Source organism: Malurus melanocephalus, unplaced genomic scaffold, assembly GCF_030028575.1.
Source record: "Malurus melanocephalus ecotype Western Australia unplaced genomic scaffold, MMel_1.1 scaffold_10, whole genome shotgun sequence".
Lineage (NCBI taxonomy): Eukaryota > Metazoa > Chordata > Aves > Passeriformes > Maluridae > Malurus > Malurus melanocephalus.
Window position 1 is genome coordinate 2,604,576 of NW_026623242.1, and position 22,241 is coordinate 2,626,816.

A 22,241-nucleotide genomic window follows, 5' to 3' on the forward strand; every position below is an offset into this window, starting at 1 on the left:
TCAAACACTCCTGACTTAGCAGAACTATGATATTTGAAAATTTGCAGAAGCTCAGCACCATGGAACTGCCAAACATACAGATTGGGAATATGTTCATCACCTAGATAGTTTCTCCTGGTAAATTTTTTAAAATATGGGAAAACTAGAACTCCATCTTTATTCTGTACTATATGAAAGACATTTTGGAAACCACTACCATCAACTTCCATAAACCTCTCACAAATCACTTTACAATCCTAGTCAAAGCAATCAATTTATTGTGTTTTCTCAATGCCTGATCTCATGCAGATCATGTGACATCTGAAGGTCATTTATGAATACAAGAACAAAGCTTTTGCATTAATTATGTTATTTTATTAGGGAAGAGTTATTACCTTAAATTAATAATAAAGATAAGCAGTATATAATTATTTACCTTATTTACATGTAGAATGGCTCTGTACACAATTATAACTCTGTATGCAGTTATAAATCTACAACCACAAACCCCAACAGAAACACAACTTAGGGGCAGGATTTTCCGAAGTGATCCTTGTTGCTTTGAGCTGCATTCACACAGCGTGGCACAGGCCATGGCTGGATCATGCCCACGGCACATGGGACATGGTGTGTGACCCACAGGGTGGCAGACCCCACGTTCTGCTGGCGCTCTGTGTTTGGGGCCACCATGAGGCACAGGCAGGCGGGATGGGAAAGCACAGCAGGGTGCTGTAACTGCTCCAGGGGCAGAACAGACAAAGCTGCTGTGCCAGGCGAACCGTGAAAGCTTGTGGAAACCCCTCTTCGTGCCTCTGCTACAGAAGGTGACATTCCCTGGGACGGAGTTGCTGCCAGACAAATTGTACATCCAGCTCTCTGTTTGTTTTCAGGCCTTTTGAGTGGTGAKCTGTTCTTAGAACAGGAGCAGCACGTTGTTTGTCACCTTCTCACTCTTCATAAGACAGTTTGGATGTAGGTCTGAATCCAGGGAAGGAGAATGTCCAGCTCATGGATGGCCTTGTAGATTCCCTTATCTCCAAGCTGCTGAGAATTTAAAGGCATTAGAAAAGAAACTAGCTCCAGCCCTCGAGCAATGCAGAGGGGAGCCAGCATCTCCTGTTCTTACCTTGAGAAACTTCCTCTTTAACTTTTTGAYAGGAGAAGTTAACCTTGTGGATGGAGCACACGGAAGCTGAAGAATGAAAAAAAAACCCCAAAGACGCTGATATAGAGGCAAAGCGATGAGGAAGAGTCCAGCCCACAGTGTGGCACTGCAGGGCTACCAGTAAAATGTGTGATCATTTCAGCACCTCCCAATACTTCAAATGTGTTCTTTTGCCTGTGTGCTTCCTGCCAAGTTGAATTTACAACACAAAAAATTGGTACCTTGAGTACCTCTAAGGTTTGGGGCCACCATGAGGCACAGGCAGGCGGGATGGGAAAGCACAGCAGGGTGCTGTAACTGCTCCAGGGGCAGAACAGACAAAGCTGAGACGAAGCTGTTCCTGATCTCAGGAACCTTTACATTAGCTGCAGTTAGACCTTTTGCACATTATATCCTAGTTCTAACATTCAAGGCCCTTCAACTTTGGACCCTCAGAACCTCTGACCCCGAGGGAAAGCAGGGCTAAGAGCTAGATACCATTGTAAAGTACAGGGAGCTATTTTGCACATTTCTGCAAGCCCTTCAAACATGTTTATAAAGTTAATTTATGTTTGTCTCAGTTTCCCTGCCCGTTTCTCCAGTGTCTGACCAATTACAGCCTGGGGACTTAGCCCTCTCCTCACACCCATCTCTGGCCACTCAGCCCTGGCCACCCAAAGCTGTTACAGCTGTTTCTTTTAGAGCTGACAGGCAAAGATTTCTGAGCAACATGGCTTGCTGATTCCTCAGCTATCTGGATTTTCAAAAAAAAAAAGGAAAAATAGGATGTTTTCCTATCTACAAACAAGGGCTTGTTTGAAAAGGAAAAAGGCAAAGGTCCTCACCTCCATCCATGGAAGGAGATGACTGCTGAAATAGGTGGTTATTAGTGCTTTTGTGTCTCACACACAGTACTTGAAAAAGGACCACAAACATTTTCAGGTTACCTTTCGTGCTTCCTAAAGTCACTTCACATGATGAAAATGTGGTAAAAAGGCTTGGAGATTTTTTTTTCTTTTTTTAATGTTCTGCATTTTATATGATACGTATTTCCATAAAATATCATTTGGTTGCAGAACTGACTTTAAATGAGTATGCGGGCTTTAGTGGTGATACACATCACAAACTCTTTTCTTTCTGCATAAATGGCAAGTCACTAAATGAGCCATCAAGCAAGTCTGAGAGTTGCAAACAGCACTCAAACTCAGCTTGAGGCCTATAAACCCTGCCTACAATGACAGCGAAATATTAAAGGTTCTGCAGGGAATATATTGTCCTTCTGCACTCCGTTCAAATATCAGAAAACACTTCCACTATCTGCTACTGCTGTAGGAACTTAAGTATGTCTGAAAAACTGAACTTGTGCCCCTATGGCATTGGAAAATATTAATGCTTCCTTATTTGGACAAAACCAAGAACTGGCAAGGTGAGAATCATAATATTGTAGTATTGGGGTGGTTGGGAGGCAAATATTATTAGGATTTTTAAGTGGGACACATTCCTCTAGCTGGCTAAATTACAGCCCAACTTCAGGAAAGAATGCGGGGTGAATATGTATATAAAGTATCCCTGTTTCTCTTAGATATATAGAGAACTTCATCCTTGAAAGGTAACAAATTAATTACGTTTCATGTGATGGTGGAAATCCCTCCTGATAAACGTCTTATATCTCAACTAGGTAATAACAAGTAAAGAGCTTAAGTACAGGGATGAATGAGTGCTAATTTATTGAGGAATAATATGGAAAATCTCACTTGAGTATTAGCAAAAGATCAATGGATTCTTTCACTATATTCACCTTTTCTCTTATTCTTTCACATAAGAGAAAAGGTCTTTCTCACATTCTTTCACATACAAGACATTCATGGTCTTGTATTGTCGGATTTGAATTAACACAAACATTTCCAAAAATGATAGTTTGCAGAAATTAGGTGTCTCCTAGAAGATCACGATTTCTCAAAGAGCTTTTGTTTTCTGCTAGCAGGGGAAATCTTATCTCTCTCGACAGTATGTTTTAAGACCGAAAAACGTAAGTTGTTATGTCTAGACTTCTGCTGAGTAAAACACTGGCACTAATTATGGAAAAGAATGCAGGAGCACTGAGAAATCTGCAGCATTTTGTCTCCATACAGCRCAGAATGTATTACTAAACTATCTAGCAAGCTACAGTCCCTGGTGATATTTAAGAATGACTGATATTCTGAATTCAGTCACAGCTGACAGTCTAAACTCCTCAGTGTGTRCTGGCATTTGTATAGAATGTAATTGTTTCTCCAACAAAAATGAGATCTCTATAAAACATATTATACCATCTGAAATTATATTATCTCATTCTGGAATTATATTATTGTATTATCTGGAATTTAGACGGACACAGATAACCACAGCAATAAGATCACAGCAGAATGCTGTGAATATTGGCTGTAAATTACAACTGTTTAGCATGGCTTTAAATACAGAACTTGAAAGCTGGTGGAGTTTTCTYCCATTGAGATTTGAATCTTTTTACATTATGCAAATATCCCAGTTGAGTTCTGGGCTGTAACTCCACAAAGACATCTCTGGAGCTGTTTTTGCATTGCAAATATTTTTGTGCATGTRGAACCAATGTTCTTTTCTTTCATGCTGCTATACAGTTCACATTAGGCAAAGCTTCAATTAATTTAATTCATTTATATATTGATTCGCCATCCTGCTCTCACTTTCTAAAATCACTATAGAYATTTGCCTGGATATATTTCACCTTCAGTCAGGCTCCACGTTTTGGGACACTGTGATTTGTGAGGACTGCAGGTTTAGGGAAGAAATATCCTTAGGATATTTAATTTTAAGACATATCCTGTTGCTAATTGTTTACCCTTAAAAAGTAGATGAGAAATGAGATATGAGCGATATCATCTTGGCATCCTACCTGTGATGGTAGGAAATGTATTTGCACAGGCAAAAGTGTGCTCTATCTGCTGTTCTGTGGTTACTTCGGCAGTGTTGGTAAAAGCCTCCCCTCTGGGGCACCTGGAGACATTTTGCCAGTGGGCAACATCGCTCCCTGACAACCTGCTCTGACTGTGGGCACAGCTGGTGCACAGGAACCGCTCCCATGTGCTTCACAGTTGTGGCTCCTGCTTACTCATGATCAGTTCATTCAAAATTCAGTATGGAGGAGCAAAGATGACGTGTGAGAAAAGATTACACACACGGAAGTTACGCTGTTGAGGAAGGAAAGCATTACCAGTGTTACATCACAGAARCTCGAGGAGCCACATTTCTCCCTGTGCTCACCCTGTCTCTGCAGCTTTGGTGATGAGGGGGCAGCACAAGGTGACATCATCAGAAGGGAAGTGGCGTGTTTCCATGGGATCCTCACCACCTTGCACGCTCTCCACAAGATCACTCTGGGAGGGAATGAGTGCTGTCAAACCTCCCTGGCCCTGGTGGGGAAGCTCTCTTGAAGGTGAGTCCTCTGTGGCATGGGACACACCGTGACTCTGAATACCCTCTCTGTCTGCCAAAAAACTGAGACAGAGCTCTTCCTCAACTTTTCAGAGGGACAAAGTTAGCTTAGCTCTCTGGAATATACTTACACAGGCATCCATGTTTTCTTGCAGGACCTGGAAGGCACTAATAATGTACAACTTGTCACTTCCCACCTCAAGACGACTGAAGACGTTTTTCATATAGAAGGAGAGGAGCTGATCTCGAACGCTGCAGTTTGTCTGAAAACAAATCAAGTAACGAGTTGCCAAATGAAAACCTTGCAAGTCAAGCTCGGCCTAAAATTTCAGCCTCATAAAAACATGCATGTTTAGAAAGTGTGCAATCAATAAAACCATTTTAATGAATTTTGTTATCCCATTGATCTGCTTCCTTTTGTTTTAAACAGCTCAATCTACCCCTGTAGTTTCTGGAAGAAAGGCAGGAGGGTGCTGTGCTGGCAGGCACAGGAGAATCAGCAAGGCAAACCATGAGCACAAGTGAGAGCAGCAAATGTACTTAACACACAAAGAATAAATGGAAGATAAATTGGGGAGGCAAGTCAGACAATTTTGGTCAAATTGTAAGCGTCATTGTGGGTGGGTGTCATTGTTCCATTCCTCCACATCTGTGTCCCGTGCCATTTGATATTGCCACATCAACACTGTCATATCTGCCTGACCTGTGGGTTCTCCTGGACACCTCAAGGAATTTCAAATTACCATATACCTGTTTTTAGGCAATGGAATGAAGTATCAGGTGTGAGACTCCTATCAGGAGGGCAATGCAGCTGCAGATTACACCACCCAAATGCAGATGTCTGTGTGTGGGTCCCACAGCCAAGTGAGGAGCCTTCACTCCCAAGGCAATTTGTGAAATTAGAGGGACACCGAARGCCTGTAGGTCTATACTAAAGTAAGTTAAGAAATTACACTCTCCTGCTAAGCAGAGGACTTCATTAAGCATGTGGCTTTCATATATGCCTTTCCCAATTAAACTTTCCCAATTTTTGCACTGGCTGTCATTGCTTTTGATCACATATTCCTGTTTCTATTGACCAAATGAATATCAAAGTAAGAAAATGGAAAATCAGTAGTATAAATCTTACCATAAACAGCACTTTTGTAGTCTTTTTAAGCAGTCTTGTGGTYTTGATGAGATCCTTCTGTAAAATATGATGCAGTAATATAATTAACCTGAGCAGAGGAAGGGAGACAGTTTCAAGTCTGGTTTGTACAAAACTTAGTAGCAATAATATTAATTTTCATCATCTTCTTCAGATGTAGAATGAGGGCTCAATCCTAGCATAGCTACAAACCTCTTTAACGTCAAACTCATCCAGCCTCTCTATGCACCTTTTGTACATCATTTTGTTCCACCTTTGCGAAAGAAGTAGCTTCATTACCCTATCCCTCACTGCAGAGATCATTCAACTTAATTAAAGTTTCCAGAAAGCTCAGTAATTAAACTAATAAAGAATCATCTATAAATAAAATTAACTTTTTCAACTAGTGGGGTCAACTTACAGGAACAGATGATTTTAAACTAGTTGCCTTGATATACAGGTTCTCTGTCACCTGGGAGAGGAGTCCTTTTCGGCAGGAATGCTTTCCTGTAGGTGATCTTTTGCCTTCCACAGCAAAAAGACAAAGCAGAAATAAAAAATGCCCAGATCTGAAAATAGAACATACTTTCATCTTTGCTCCCAGATCTTCGAGCCTCTACAGTCACAGCAGCATGTGTGATGCAGCCAGACTGGTTAGATGACAGAGGTTAACCTAATTTTGTTAACCCTCAAAGTAGTCTCTTCCCCGAGATGCTCACGTAGATAACCTATTGCTCATGTGGTGCCTGATCGGTATTTTTGCTGTGCTTTTTTACACATCTTGCTCCACTTTCAACAAATTCGACCACAATCATCTGTGACATTTTTCTAGACGGTAACTCCATATTTACTGGCAACAGGGTCAAGGTTTCCAAGAAWGAAGAACTTCCCTATCGTGTGAGAGGTCTTCTTTCATTTAAGTAATGGTCAAGCGAGGAAAAGGTAGTTGAGCATTAGTTTAATTTAGCAATGCAGAAAAGGCTTCACATTTGAAGTATGCCAAATATATGTTTGGGGTTTTTTTWATTTTTTCCACAAAACTTAATGGCAGCACTTTTCTGAAAGGCCCAGAGAGGAAAAAAAAMCCCTTTTCTAAACCTTTACCCTTAAAAAGCATTAGATCTGTTATCTACAAGGAAGCTGGACTGCAAAGCGTGTAAAACTTCCCTGTTGAGTTTTTCAGAAGAGTATGTTTTCCAGGACTTAACATCTAAAAGCAAAGGTGTTTGCTGCCCATTTTAAACTCAGCAGTCCTTTTCCAGGGCAGACTTTGCCCCAGTAGGAGCAGAAGGCTGTTTATTGGGAAAGGAAGGGCTCCAGGAAGGGCTCTGTGGAAGGACCAGGACATCTTTGGCTATCAAGTCACTTTAAAAGTCCACTGAGAGCCACGGGCACTGGGAAATAATGTGCAAGATCCCTGCATCCCCACMCAGAGGTGGTAAAAGCATATATTTGGATGATCACTCTTTACAAAGGTGGTCAGAGATTGGGCAATCTGTGTCTGGCCTGTTTCCAATACAGCCAAATGCTGCAGGTTTCTCAGGAACCACTCCAGACATGCAAGAATATCACTCCAAGGATAGGCTTGTAAGTCATGAAGCAACACCAGCAATGTGAGGCAAGTATTGTTCTAAGTCAAATGTCAAGATGCTAGAACTGGTTGAGGTGTATGCAAGAAGACRAAGAAAGCTGGTGTTAGTCTAGAACAAAATTTCCATGGTACCATTTTTGTTGGAAGTAAAAGCAATCTCTTGGAAAAYTCACAAAGGGCAGAGCTTTCACTCCTTTAGTGTTTCAGAAGCAACACAGAGGACCTTAAGCATATCAGAAAAAGTGGTTTAAACTGCAATGACTGAAAGTGACAATGGTCTGTCAAATSCAGCAGCTGTTTGTCCCTCTGGGATACCATGCCTGCATCCGGGATATGTGTCAGYTCTGGGAAGAAGAAAGGTGAGACAAGCTGGGTAATTAACTCACTGCAGCCTTGGTCCCACTGACCATTTACACAGACAAGCACACATGCAGGCCAAACTGGATTCAAATCCAGCTTCAAGGATCCCACTTCCAAAGCTCTGGGAAATGCATTTCTCCACAGAACCATCTACACGTCACAGCAGCTTCACCAGCACTGAAGTGCTCATGAGGTGCTCTGGGGACAAAAAGAGCCAAGAAAGGGAGGAGATCTTGATCTTTTGGAAAGTGGAGATGCTGGTGACCTGAGGCCTTATGTGCATTTTAGGGCTCCTGTGAAATGTGCTCTGTATCGAAACACTGAAAATGCTGGTCAGGYTTGCCAGATGAAGCACCCTGAGCCTCAGCACACACAGCATGTGGACAGCAGAGTAGCCTCTTACTGCTAGTTTGTTCCTGGAAGAGGATCTTGGGCGAAAGCAATACAGTCAGAATGCAAAACTGCCTTGGGTTCCTCAAGGTGAGGTACTCCTTGGTCAACCRTTTTCCTCTAAATTGAATAAATGGGTCATGTAGCCAGTCAGCAATGTCTTTGCATATGAAAATCAATAATGTTCACATCTCTGAAACTTCTAATGTTGCTGGAAAACCCTCGAGCCCACAAGTTTCAATTTGTCTCTACTGTGAACTACCACTGTGCTTACAGGGCTGTAGCACTGACACCTTTTCATTGGGCTCTAGATACCTCTGGACACAAATCAGTAAATGTCTTACTGAATTGGCTGACTTTTCAGCTGGGTGGTGTGAAAGAATGCAGATGGATGCAAGTACAAGGTAGCCATGCTTAAAAAAATAAAAATAAACTAGGGCTTTCCTATCCCTCTTTTCATAAAAGTGGGGGTGACCATTTAATAACCAATCCTATAAAACTGATAACACTTCCACAATTTTTAATATGATKATTTCATTTCTAGTCAAAAAATAGCCAATACTCTTCAAATTTTTCTTGAGTTACTTGCTCAGAACAAGGATAATCTTTATTTTCTGGGTCTTGTGTAGCAAGAACTGCKATGAGCTAATTTTTCAGACAAGGGTGCCTAAATTACCCATGCAAACTCAGCACATCATCAGCCAGTGATCCATTGCCAGGAGCTTCAGGAGTCATAAATATCAGGGGAAAAACAGAGTAGCACAGACAGCACTAGCAGCTCCAGCTTACATATTACACATCAACTGCTCTGGTTAGGAAAGATAAACACACATAAATGAAATAAGGACAGCGCAAAGAAAACTAAAAACTCTGATGCCCAGGACTGGATGCCCATCTGGTGCCTTCCCCATCCTTACACACAAAATCCCTACATTTGTTCACCTGTGTTTCATGGTGCCTCTCTGGGTGCCCCTCAGCTGCTTTGYGGGGGAGCAGCAAAGGTTCAGGTCAGAAGTGGCCTCTGAAGTCGTCTTGTCCAACATTCGTGTTCAGGAAGGGCCACCTACAGCTGATTACCCAGGACTACTCAGGTTTTSCTTATCTCTGAAGGTCAGACTTCACAACTTCTCTAATCAACCAGTGTGAATTTTCAGTCACAGTAGAAAACTGTCTTATTATGTTCAGATGGAATTTCAAGGATTTTGATTTGCCTCTTGTCCTGTCCCTGGGAAGCACTGAGGAGTGCTTCCAGAAGCCTGGCTCTCTTCTTCCTTTTCTCAGGCATTYGAACACATTGGTGAGATCACCTTGACTGTTCCCCAAGCTGAACAGCCCCAAATCTCACTGCCTCTCCTCAGATGAAAGATGTTCCAAATTCTTAATTATCCCTGTGGTACTTCACCAGCAGGTCCAGAAATCCAATCCCACCAGAAGCTTTTGACTCTATGCTTCACACAAATGTCATAAAAATTTTAAGATATTAAGTAAAGCAAAATTCAGACTCAAACCCAGATGAAGAAGACAAACTAAACCAAACCAACCCAAAATTAGATTTAAAAAAACCCAAATATAATTACATTTTCACTGGGCATTTGCTCCCCTTTCCACTTCATGAGTAACAACTTTTGAATAAGTTTCAAATGTGAATTGCTATAAAGCCTGCTSTCAGTCCACTGTCATCCTCAGGACTGGTTCAAGTGGTGCACCTCCCTGTGCTGCTGGCCTGCTTTGGTGCTTCAGTTTGGTGACAGATGGCTGGCAATTGTCTCTAAAGCTGGTTTTACTTCAGAACTCTAATAGCAAGGTTCAGTACATTCAATCTTTTCAGAGACAGATTACAGACTATACTCAAGATCCATTTTGAAACTACCAAGGTGCTAGAACTGCGATTTTGTCTCTATGCACAGAAATAGATAACAAACAAACAAACAAACTTTTTCTAAGCGGTAGCAGTTTTTATGGCCAACTATTAACTGCTTCAAAAKAATGCTTAGTGCTTCCTCAATAATTCAAAATGCTTCTCAAATGTCCAGTTACGTAGTTAAAAAGTAGTAATAATTTCCTGGCTGGATGAGGAGCTGATTTTGACAAAAAACCTTTGAGTGTGTAGCCTTTACTAGTCACATTCATGTAGTCCTGCTTTTCAGAATAYAGATTATGAAAGAAACAGATATGAAAAAATGCTTGAGCATGTCTGCATTGTTCCCATCAACCAGTCGAGTGATCTCACTTAACAACAGTGATTCAGTCCCCAAACTCTTCAGAAAACATTTGTTTCCCACCACCAAGTTGCATCAGGAAATCAATGTAAGTGGCATTTCTGCAGAGTGTAMAAATGTGCTCAGCAATAACAGCTCAGCCTGCCCATGTGGGCAGGTGGCTATTTCAACCTCGTTGTTTCCTCTTGTGACATCCAGGAGTGTCCAAAAGTCTGTGACCTGCTTTCTCTTGTAATGTCATCACATAAAATTATGAAAGGAAAAAGCCAGCCTCATGGAAACCTGTGTCCATTCCTGGGGGAGGAGGATGTCCACAGCTGCTAGGCTGGTAGAAGTGCATCAGTTTGCATGGCACAACTCTTTTCCTGGAAATCTTCTCTCTCTTTCTACATTTTTTTTTTTTTAGTTTACTCTTTCCCCATTATATTTTTTAACCTTCTCTCTTGCTTCTGTTTTCAAATTTTTTAAAGGTCTTTTTTTTCCCCTCTATTCTCTTAACCCAGAACATTCCTGAGCATCGTGGCACTGCCAGCACAGGCTGCCCGTTCAGCTCTATCCGTCACAGCACCTGGGAGCTGGGCTGGGAGACTCTGAAGCTACAGAAACTGCAGCCTCCGTGCTGAAAGGATTTCTTAGTGTGGGAAAAGAACATTGTTTAAAACATAAATTGAGAAGACTGTTTARAGGCAGCTGTCTCCTGTGAGAAACAGATTTTGAAAGACATTTTAAGACAGTAATTTAATAGAATTTCTGAACAATGGTCAGAAACTGCAGTGACAAGTTAGGACATACCAAGGTACAAATAACCTAACCAGATATTGGCTAACAATACTGGCATTGAATCTTTCAGCTGATACGCCTGTGCTAATGGCAGGCAATGCATTGAACCACATTAAGAAAAAGCATTATATTTGATTTTTATTGGCAAGAACAGTCTTTCGCAAAAACAAAACAAAACAAAATCCAAAAAACCACAACCACCAAACAAAAACAAAAACAAAAACAAAAACACCCACACAAACAAGCCAAACCAAAAACCAAAAACTGTGTCGGAAACGTTTGCTTGCAGTGCAGTTCCATAGTTTTAGTATAGAACTGAAGTCATCCATTTAGTTTAGAGCTAAAGTTTTTCTGGTTACTGAAAGCTGAATCTTAGCTTTAGCCATGCAATTTTGAACAACAAAAAAGAACCCTCCTGCATAGGACAATGTGGAAAACAAGCCAAGTCGTCTCTCAGGTCAACTCTTTCACAAGTGAGATTTGTTCCAAAATCCTGGCAACTGCTGAACTGAGTGCCACAGGACTGCTGCCTCCTTGAGTCTCCARTGTAGTACCAGAGAACAAAAATGAAAGAAGAAAGCTCAGCAGTCAACAAAATGATTTCCCAGAGGGGTTTTCCATTTGGAGGTACCATTCTCTCTCTAGTGAACCTAAACCTATTGGCAATAAATGTGGCTCTCTCTGTTATCTTTCCCTCAGAATCATCCTGGATCCCTTCCATTGGAGATTGCTGCCAGGGAACCATCTCCCCAGCTTTCATTCAACAACTCCTTCATGGCTCCAGACTTCCACTGTMGTGCTTTCAATGACCSTCATCAGTAGATCCATTTTGGGGGRAAATTTTAGTGATTTGCTTATCATACATAGTAATTCTATTTTGCTAGAAAATCTRTAGAAGCCAAATAATGATTTGCTTATGAGAGGTTCCAAAACATGCAAAATCCTATGGCACCAGCCACTAGAGAAGAACCTGATGGTACTGTGTATCTGAGTATCTTGTTGGCAGGATTTATAAAACAGAGATTGCATTGTAGAGACTCCTAAAAGTTACAGAAAAATAAAGTATCACAAAATATAACTAGGAAGAAAGAAAGATGCCACACATATCAAAATATGCATTGAGATTTTCAGTTTAGATCAGGAAAATTTTGATGTGTTTCCCAATAAAATAGCAGGGAAACAATTTTAAAAACTTAGGAAATTTGTTTTAGAAACCTAACAAAAAAGTAGAATACTGGTTATATCTGACTTTGCATAACTTGATWGTTTGGAGTTTCAGTCTTTAGTCTATTTTCAGGGTCTACTTTTTACTTAGTCTGCAGCACAGTATATAAACACATGAACAACACTATAAATTATAGAAATGTWTTAGTGGACACCTTCTTTAGGAGCTTCTTGAAAAAACCCATAAATATTCCATCTCTTAATATTTGCAGATTTAGTAGGGTTTTCAGAGAATCCTTATGTGCAAAATTACAATTAGAGACCTGAGCATTGACTGTACAAACTCCCATACATCAATTAGTATTTTAACTATGACAGAAGTTTAAATTATCAAATACACTTGTAGGAGTCAAGTAAAACTGATTAGTAAGTTCTTAGGGATCTCCATATTAAAATAGTTACTTTTAATTTTTTTAATATCGTTTCTACAGAACACCAAATGGTAAACTTTTTGATATTTTTTTTACAATTTAATATCAGTGCTGGGCTTACCAACTTTTGAGTCTTCAGGAGAAAATCACTCTTATGTAGAAAATCAGAAAAATATTTTTAAAATCCAGTTAAAAAGATCTTTCAAACTTAATTAAATCTTCAGAGCTATAATTTGCTACAAAGAAAAAAAAATCTTTTACAATAATTTTTCTGATTATTTKTATTACTTAGATCACCAGAAAGAGGTTAATTCTATAACTCTCTGTGTGGCCTTTTTAATTACTTTCWTTCTCATCTCTTAAAATTTTCAGTACTTGTACCTATTTGAGAAGAAGCTTTTATCAGTGTCCATAGGTTGTAAAASGTTTCCTCACAATTCCAGGTTTGGATTAGATTATTTGAAAGCATATTGTTGTACCAGATTTCACTTTATTCAGCTTAGCAGCTCCCTAAAAACCTTGTTTGTTGCCTTGATCTTCAGCCAACAGGTTTCCAAACTCTCAGGGAAGCCCTGCAAAGTATCCCAGCTCTGAAATGTTTGCCCAAACCTCTGAACACATAGAAGTTTATTTCTACTAATCTGGCACTTGGGAAAAGCAAACATTTTATTTATCATATACTCCTGTAACCACATAGCAAGGAACAGGAGATAATTTATCAATGTCACTCCTATCTCAGTTCTGATAATGAGGTTGTGTTAAAAACTTAACCCAACCAAAATTTCATACTGCAAGTCTAAGAAATTCTCTGGTTTACTTTTCAGAAGCGTAGAAAAAATTAGTTGCCCCTGTCTTCCTATTTTCAGAGAAACCATACATACTCACCTCCTCTAAAAGGTGTTCTCTATTATTTATTCATTTCCAACATCACTGGTTTACCAACTGAAAGTCAAGCTCAGTACTGCAAGGACTAATGGAAAATAGCTAAGAAATTAAAATTGAAATCTAATGCAGTTACCTTCTTACTGCCAAAAGGTTTCCAAAGCCAAATGGCACAGGAAAAGCTGCTTGATTCTGGTTCTTTCACTTCCCCTTAGCTTGACCCACGAGCAATGTAACACCCTGAAGTCCATGCCTGGAATTTGTAACACCAACCACAGACCGCCCGGGGCTGGATGGCTCTGTGCTCTTACGTGGGGCTGATGGAGGGACCAGGCTGTCATCCTTGCTGCTGGCAGGGCTAGAACAGGCTCTGCACCTGCCCATGGGCAGCACCTCAGCTTTTGCTGAGCTTTGCTTTTGGTTTTCTGGCACCAGAGCTAGGACAGATGACTCACACAAAATGAGGAGAATATGTGGCATTYCAGCAATTTTCAGGATCAGAGTCTTGGTCACTGATTTTGAGTTCCCAGACTTGCCCAGAAATCCATGTCACTTAAAGAACTGAATCATTGCCAGATATTAAAATGAGAGCACAGTGACAACATGGAGCAGCTCCCCATTTTGGAGTCTTCAAGCTCACGTGTCAAGTCCAACCAGATATCTCACGTGCAAGTAACTGTCTTGCATTTTCTGAGCCACATGTGGTTCCCATCAAACTAAGATGCTTTCCTAAACTTAATCAAACCTTTGTTACATCCAGGASGAATGAACACTGTGTTGATGTTCATTATAATGACTACAAAATATTCTTTTTTTTTTTTTTTTTTTTTTTGCCAAATGCTGTGCTTTGTCAAGCGAGCACCCTCTATTTTTGAGTTACCAAAGTAAAAATGGGCATCACAGTTGAAAATCCTTAAATCTGGTAATATCTACCTAAAATCTTAGTTACACAATTTATTTTTTTTTTGGTGACAACATATGAAAAAGAGAGAATCTGAAATTCCTTCCCCTATTCAACACTGTCAGGAGTCACACTATAAAGGACAATTTTTTTTTTTTTTTTTTTGGTGACAACATATGAAAAAGAGAGAATCTGAAATTCCTTCCCCTATTCAACACTGTCAGGAGTCACACTATAAAGGACAACTACTAAAGGAGAAAAGATGCTCAAACCAGAAATTTTACAGACATGTTTGGTAAGAAGTATTAACCTGAGATAAGGCCTGGATAGGTTTAGACCAACAGTAAATAAAAGGTAACTAAAATGACAAAGCAGCATCTAAACTTTATTTCGGAGCCTCTGCTTCCCAAATAAGTGTTACTACACCATATTTTTGTGAACAAGCCTTTCATGAGAACAGTCCAATTCATCACTTCCATTTTAGCACATGTGTTGAAACTTTTTTTTAGGGGGTAATATAATTAACCTGATAAACCCGCAAAGTACAAGCCTGATCTTACACACTTTGAAATCAGTGGGAGTTGTCTTTCTGTCTTCTGTGGAGCAGGATGAACTAATCCATTGGGGAGCTCTTACATCTCAAAGCCTAATCAGAAAGTCAATCTCTGTGATTGCACAGCTTGTAGACTTTACCACAGATGCATGATTGCCCCATTCTTTTCTTAAGGAACATCATCACCATTCTTTAAATACTCAGTAGGAGTCAGAAGWCTTTCTTTTGGAAAAAAAATAKAACAAAATAAACTTTAAATTGGTGCAATTTTGAAGTTTTTGGAAAAGAATGTCACTTTGCATTTGGTCATTTGAAACTAGGGCTACAATTTCCATTGAAAAACCATAGTGGTTCTTAGTGAAACAACTATACAATAGTTTCAAATAAAGTAGTTAAAGACATATTTATCAGCCTGGKTTTTTTTTCAAATATTTTTATCCATGCTTCCCTAAGCTGAAGAAAAATTATTTTTAGTTTAGAAGATTTGTGCTTTATTTTTTACAATTCATACTTAGGTAAGAAAAATGGCCAGATCCTGGAAATATTAAATGCTATGCTTTAATCCTTCATACTGAAAAAATATTTACATTTGGGTCTCATGGGTTAGTTTGCTGAGGATTAATGGTTCTTCTAAATATCATTTTGATTTTAATTTCTCCTTAGGGAAGGAGAGGTGTAGGAATATTTTCTTTTCAAACAATTTGCCATTGAATTTCAAATTAAATTACAGAAATTAACATCTGTGAATTTGGCCAGGTATTTGCAATTTAAAGGTTAAAGGTTAAAGAGAGAGTGTTTTCCTAGACTCAAGAAGAAATCTTTTCAGTTACATTATTGTTTAGCACTTTTGTTAGCAGTGAAGTTCATACAGTTAATCTGCTAACGTCTGCAGGTTTGTGTTAACCATGAAAACGGTGTCACAAATGGATACGAGCTATGAATCACGTGTAGCACCAGAAGTGCCATCAGCCTTAGCATAGTTTGTACTTTGTAGTTTACCTCACCCAAATAAGACTTTCTAACAAATTTTTRAATTACACACAATCCAGAGAAAACTTGAGAGGGTACATCACTTTCCATCCCAAATACGTTATTTTATGTAATATATTTTTGGGTAGTGGCCTGCCAAMAATACCCTGGGTCCCACAGAACTGCACTCCAGGTTTTTCCTTCTTTCCATGATCATTACCTTTTTCCTGGCAGTATCATAATAAGCTTCAGACTAACTCTAATATTTCTGCTAATCTTGCTTCACATTAGCAGGCCAGWTCTGCTCCTGGTTACACCGACTTTACAAACATCCATACTGATCATGAATGTGACTGAAAAATTTGTCAGGCACTTAGTGCTGCTCAGTGCAGTCCAAACCCTCTTCAGAGCAGATAATTGTTTGGTTAATTGTGCTTCAAAGCACAAGCTGACATGATCATATGCCATTGATTCATGAACAGGATAACTTCAGCATTTTGCATTACCYATAACACACTCCCAACAGCAAACTGGAAACATCAATTCTTGATTATTCTAGGTCACTTGGGGAGTATACATTCATACATTGAATATGTAAATCTCTCAACTGCATAACACTCCAGGCAACATATTTAAGACATSTTTCTTAACTGTCACCAATACTTACTCAGCAGGATGTGGAAACTTCTGTTCATGCCTTGGGCTCCTTTCTCTTCACAATATGACATTTCAGAGGCAGTTTTATAAATGCTTTGTAATTACCTGTGAAGCAAAAAAAAAAAAAAAAGCACCTGTTCTAGTCACCGAATGTAAGAGAAGGGCAGGAAGAGTCATTGAGATGCAAATTTGGCAGTAGAGTGGTCTGTGAATTTTTGCTCAGGAAGAGGTCATGCAGCCCCTACAGTGATGATGTCCTCAATGAAGGATGTGGAGCAGGTGTCTTCCATAAGATTGCTAGTCAAGGACAAATAGTCCAAGACTTGGAGGCAGAAAATGGAAAGGAAAATAGGGCAACAGAAATTAGAATTGTGTGAATAATGGGGTTTCCCTTTGGTGACCCAAGCAAAAAATTAAACCAAAATAATTCAGTTTGAGTAGGCCCAAAGCACTTGTCCAACTCAAAATGAAACAGCTCRTTTTGCTTTCAAATCTTTTTTCAGCCTTTGAAAGAAATGCACATGAAACCAAAACACTATTTAGAAAATGTCTAGAATGAAACATTACAGCAAGATTTKTTTTTTTTAGCTGTAACTATTAACTGAATTAAAATTCAGCTTTCCTGACTGAAACTGCATTTTTATTTTCTTTTGGTCAGTAATTGTTCCAGACATTTCCTCCTGTGGTAAGGGAAACCAACTTCTGCTTCCTTTGTCTGTTCAAAACTGACCATCACCACCATCCTTCACACACCCACAAGCCACGCACACTCTGCAAGAAAACCTGAGAAGGAAATTCTGCAAATTTTGCTGTGTGGCGTTTCCAGGGCTCCAGCTCATGAGATTTCCGTGGTAGAGTCTTCCAGCTGGTGGTTTTTAGGGTTGAAGAAGTTAATGATTGGTTGACTACATTTTTGCACTTTTGTGGACAGATGGGTTTTAATCTGGGTCTAGCCCCAGTGTGGAAAACTTGAGAGATTTGTTTGATATTTCTGGGTAGGGCAACTCAGCAAGGACAATGTTGAAAAGACCTAAAGGAAGTAGAAGAAGGAAATAACTTATTTATCCATTTGTGAAGCAATTATATCAACAAGGAACAGTATATGTGTGGTCTGTCATGGTCGGGTCTCTATTTATAATTAAGGGACAAAACAGGTACTTTTGGGGCAAAGTTTTGTTATTCTGCCCAAAGTCACAATCTTTATAAACCTCTAATACGGACTACAGAAATGACACATGTTTAATTCCTCTTAGTCTCTTTTGACKATAAAGGGAGATGGATGTAGCTCAGGGAAAGACTGTGTATGTCAAAGGCCAGTGAGATGAGCTTCTCATTTGGTGATTAAACTCCCTCCATTTGCTCCCACAATCTGAGTGGTAAGAGAAAGGATATTGGCCAACAGCTCTTGACAACAATTCTTTATCCCACAAGAAAGGAAATCTATAACCTACTGAATCTAGAAAAATATTAAATCTCTGAAACTGTCATGTGGTACCAAACCCTGGCTGGCTGTCATTTATGGGTCACTTCTGCCTTGACTATGAACCGGCATGTAAATCACATGTTGTGATATGCAAATGAAAGTGTGGAGAAAATAAGCCATTGAATGCATCTAGTTTAACAGGTAACAGGCATCCATCACCCAAATGGATCATATGCCAGTCTAATATGTGATTTCCCACCAGAAAGTGTTATGATTTCAGTTCATAAAAATGGTGTTCAAAATAGGTATGGATGGATGCTTTTAAATGCATCATTAAATTGCTCTGGTTCAGGAGAAACATTTTTTGAATGTGGACAGGATACTTGTTGCCCTGATGAATGAACAGTAAGACCTTTCTCAAGAAGACTTCAGCAGTTGCTGAAATCTGCTATTAAGTATTTCCTCTGGCTTTCTGATTATTTGGATGTTTTTCACCCCTTTAACCTTGGTCCAGTTACCAATTTCCCTGGCTACGCCTGAGCAACTCTTCTGTCACTGCCCAGAAAGCTTTGCTGAAGGGCATGACRTGATAATGACAGATTAAACTGTGTTTCAGAGACTTGGGTTTTTTTCACACTTGGAATTTGTGTTGAGAGTAGGCACCAAACATTCTGTTCTGAAGGAGTCTCAGATCCCTGATGCTGCAGTCAGTGGATGGGCAGTGGGAATGCACAGCTCTGAGTTTTCATTAGCAGCTGCTGCCTGTTTGTCTGCACATCATCTGACCCATGGGGGCAGTTTGGGACTTTTCACCAGCAGCTGCTCAAGAAGGGATCTTTTCYCTGAGTGTACCAAGGCAGGAACAGTGAACCAAAGCAATGACTTTCAGGAGTGATGCTGTTTTTCCCACCATCCCCTACAAGAAAGGCTGACTGACATGCTCTCCACCAAACCCTGGCCTGTGATAAGTTGAAATTGCAGGCTTATGGTGAAGAAGCATCCCCAGACAGAGCATGCATCCTTTCTGGGTACAAGAACACAGGCACTGCCTTGATCCAGCTACAGTGTGTGTCATCTCCCTTGTGTTTGAAGAAAAGATAAAAACTCTACAAGTGGCAATATTTGATGACCAAAATATTTATTATAATAAATTAAGGTGCAAGAATTTACAAAACATTCCATCTGCATATAAATATCACACAGAAGTATTGATTTCTGGTAAAGCTTCATAAATACATTTCATTGGATATTTTCCAATTAATCTATATAAATAAAAGTATTGTATAATTATTACCTTAAAATAAGTTACCATTAAATATGAATGACAAAAATTATTTCTGAACTAGTCTGAAATACCAACTTTTCAGGCAGAGGTCTGAAGGGGGCAACATGTGCAAGAGAGATTTCTAGTTAGGAGGCTCAAAACATCCTGGCTATGCATCACTGCCTTGATCAAAGCTGATTCATAGGTATCAAATTTCAGCATATRAAAGACAGAAATAGTTGCCTCATTCCTAAGGAGATGAGGAGGACAGAACAGTGCTTTTGTAAATAACTAATGCCCTSTGTTGCCGTGGAGGGGCAGTGCCCTGGAGTTTTCATCTTTGAAGAAGACAGTGATATGCATGCTGTTTGCCCACTTAGTTTGCTAGTTTTGACACAAGTGAAAAACATACTGCTTCTGGGGGAATGGACGTAGTTGCTGTAACAGATAATCCATTTAAGTTATTGCAAGAGATCTGTAGAGACATCTCTTCAAGCCTGATCTGGAACTTTTTCAGTTTTTCTTCTTGTTCCCTCCCTTCTTTGGGGCATCAGTACAGGCATTTTCCATGTAGTCAAACAGTAAATCCAGCTCTCCAATGGCTTTAGTCTTTCCATTTTCTCCCAACTAGAAAAGAACAGAATGCAAGTCTAAGTAACTMGTTATTTTTCAGAGATTAGAATTGTCACAGAAACGCAATCAAGAACTCACTTTCCTAATTCTCTCACATAGTTCTGTTYGAGTCATGATATCATAAGTTATAAACTAACTCATTCAAAGCTAGACTAGCATATAAATTTCCTGCAACCTAACTTTTGTAGGTTTAAATTATCATAACATGTGCAGAGAGTTAACAGAACAAATGAGGGAGGGCTGGAAGGGGAAATGTCACTAATTCCCTCTTTAATGCCCTTGTAGGCTTCACCTCTTAAATACTCTCCAGAGTTCGTTTCATAATTAAGTCAGCCATAATCCAACTAAAAGACTGGGGTCTGACCGACTCTTTTTAAATGTTTGGAAAAAAAATGTACCTGTTCCATTTTGTTCTTCATTTGTTCCAGGTTCTTTTCAATGTGCTCTCTGTTTCCTGAGGATTTCTAAAAGAAAAAACATCCAGACATAAGATTGACAGCCATATGAAACAATGTGCTTTTTTTTTTCTTTCTTTTTCACACCTTTCTATTAACTCTGACTTTCATATCTTTGATCTGAGGTTTCCTTTCATATCACTGCCTTTTGCCTCTGCTTGTTGCATTCTGAGATTCAGGAGCAGTGATGAGAGTCAGAGGGAAAGAAGCCCAAAATTACTCACACAGCTGCTCAGCTCTGAGGTCAGGGATGCCAGGAACTGTGCCACCTCCTCAACGTATGGGTACTGGTTCTTGACCTCAGTGAGGAGAACGTCTTTCACTACGAGTTCCACAGCCCTCTTCATCAGGTAGCAGCGGTTGTTTTCCTGTGCATGAAAGTAAGAGGCCATGTTAAATCAGGGCAAGAGATCACTGAGCTGCAGAGGGATGCAAARAGCAGATGGTTCATGTAAGGCTTACCCTGATGTTAACAAAGAGATCCTGCCCAATCAACCTGTTGTCCGTGTCCTTGTCTGAGGCACTGGCCTGAGAGGAAAAGAAGGAAGTGTCACATGGTGTGGGAACCTTACCTAAAAATGAATAATAAACCCTAAACTTTTCATCAGTAATGAAAGTGCAGGTGAAAGGAGGGAATGGACACTAGACAGTCTGTCACAGGCAGATAAGCTTGGACACTGTGTCTGTTTCTTCCCTCAGCTGGGTGATATTCAAGATCAGTAACACRGGAAAATAAAGAAGCTGAAGTCTAAATTCTGGTCCCCATCTCAATCATCAGATGTTGTGGTGATTGTGATGACTAAACCAGATGCTGCAGGTGGCTGACCTCAGGGCAGCTGAGGAGGTGCTGCAGCCCTCGATGGGGCACACCCAGGGAGACCCACCCATGGCAGRAGCAGCCAAGAAACCTGCGCTAGCAGAGCTGTGAGATGCCTGAGCATCTGCTCGGCTGTGGCTGGGGTCACGGACAGGCCCAGATGCAAATGGACTGGGCAAACTGAGAAATTTARTATCTTATTTCACAATTTACCCATTTGAACAGCAACTCCTTGAAGAGAAGAAGCTGTGCTGTTCCAGGGGCTGCCTTTCCCATGGGATGCAGCAGGAGGACAGGCGGCATTTTCCCCTGGCTATGGAGCCAGCAGGCAACAGACCCGCTCCACACACCCGAATTCTACCTTAACTGCAAATGCACATTTTTTACTGGAGAAAGGCACAGGAAAGACAGAGGAATGCCAAAGGYTAGAAGCCAGGGCACCAACAGAGGAGCAGATCCCACCATGAAGGACATGTGGATGACTGTACCATTTTAGCCAAGGTGTAGGTGCGATTCCTGATGTAGGGCTGCTGAAAGTTGATCTTCCTGAGCCTGCAGGCATGATGGGCAGTGGAAGCCCCTTTCAGAGGCAGAGAGCTGGTGAGAAGAAGAGGGAGACAGCAACAGCAGCAGAAGAGAGTCCACCCCAAGAAGCTCTTGGACAAGGTGTGCAGGGAGGCCATGGCTCACGGTGTGAAATCGTCTGTCCCAGCAGGCTGCAGACACAGCACCCAGCACTGATGTGAGAGAAGGCAGCGTTAGCACCAGGGAGAGCGGGTGAGGCAAAGTGAGAGCAGCACAAAGGCTGCTTTGCTTACCTTTGCTGTGATTCTTGACGTGCTCTGCAAGAGGTGAGCTGCACCTTATATAGGGCCACCAACATCTCTCTCAGCTTTTTTTTTTTTTTTTTTTTTTTTTTTTTTACCGGTGGTGAAATAAAAATGACATCAGCAAGTCTCCTACTTTCCAGTATCCTCTTCTGAGAACTACCTAACCACTTCAAAACCCACAAATACTTCAAGGCCATCATAATCTTTAGTTTCCTATAAATTA

The 22,241-nt window shown here is 40.3% G+C and overlaps 2 protein-coding genes across 2 annotated transcripts; both read right to left on the reverse strand.

The window, feature by feature from the left end:
- Positions 1 to 923: 923 nt before the first annotated feature.
- On the reverse strand, positions 924 to 6,291 carry IL26 (interleukin 26). The gene is made up of 5 exons (XM_057377432.1): positions 6,121 to 6,291; positions 5,703 to 5,759; positions 4,705 to 4,836; positions 1,106 to 1,171; positions 924 to 1,020 (listed from the first exon to the last, which is right to left on the reverse strand). The coding sequence occupies exons 1-5, from the start codon at positions 6,289 to 6,291 to the stop codon at positions 934 to 936; spliced, it is 513 nt and encodes a 170-aa protein (XP_057233415.1). The 3' UTR covers positions 924 to 933.
- Positions 6,292 to 19,796: 13,505 nt separating this feature from the next.
- Positions 19,797 to 21,871, reverse strand: IL22 (interleukin 22). The gene is made up of 5 exons (XM_057377408.1): positions 21,677 to 21,871; positions 20,834 to 20,899; positions 20,596 to 20,739; positions 20,315 to 20,380; positions 19,797 to 19,910 (listed from the first exon to the last, which is right to left on the reverse strand). The coding sequence occupies exons 1-5, from the start codon at positions 21,869 to 21,871 to the stop codon at positions 19,797 to 19,799; spliced, it is 585 nt and encodes a 194-aa protein (XP_057233391.1).
- Positions 21,872 to 22,241: the final 370 nt, after the last annotated feature.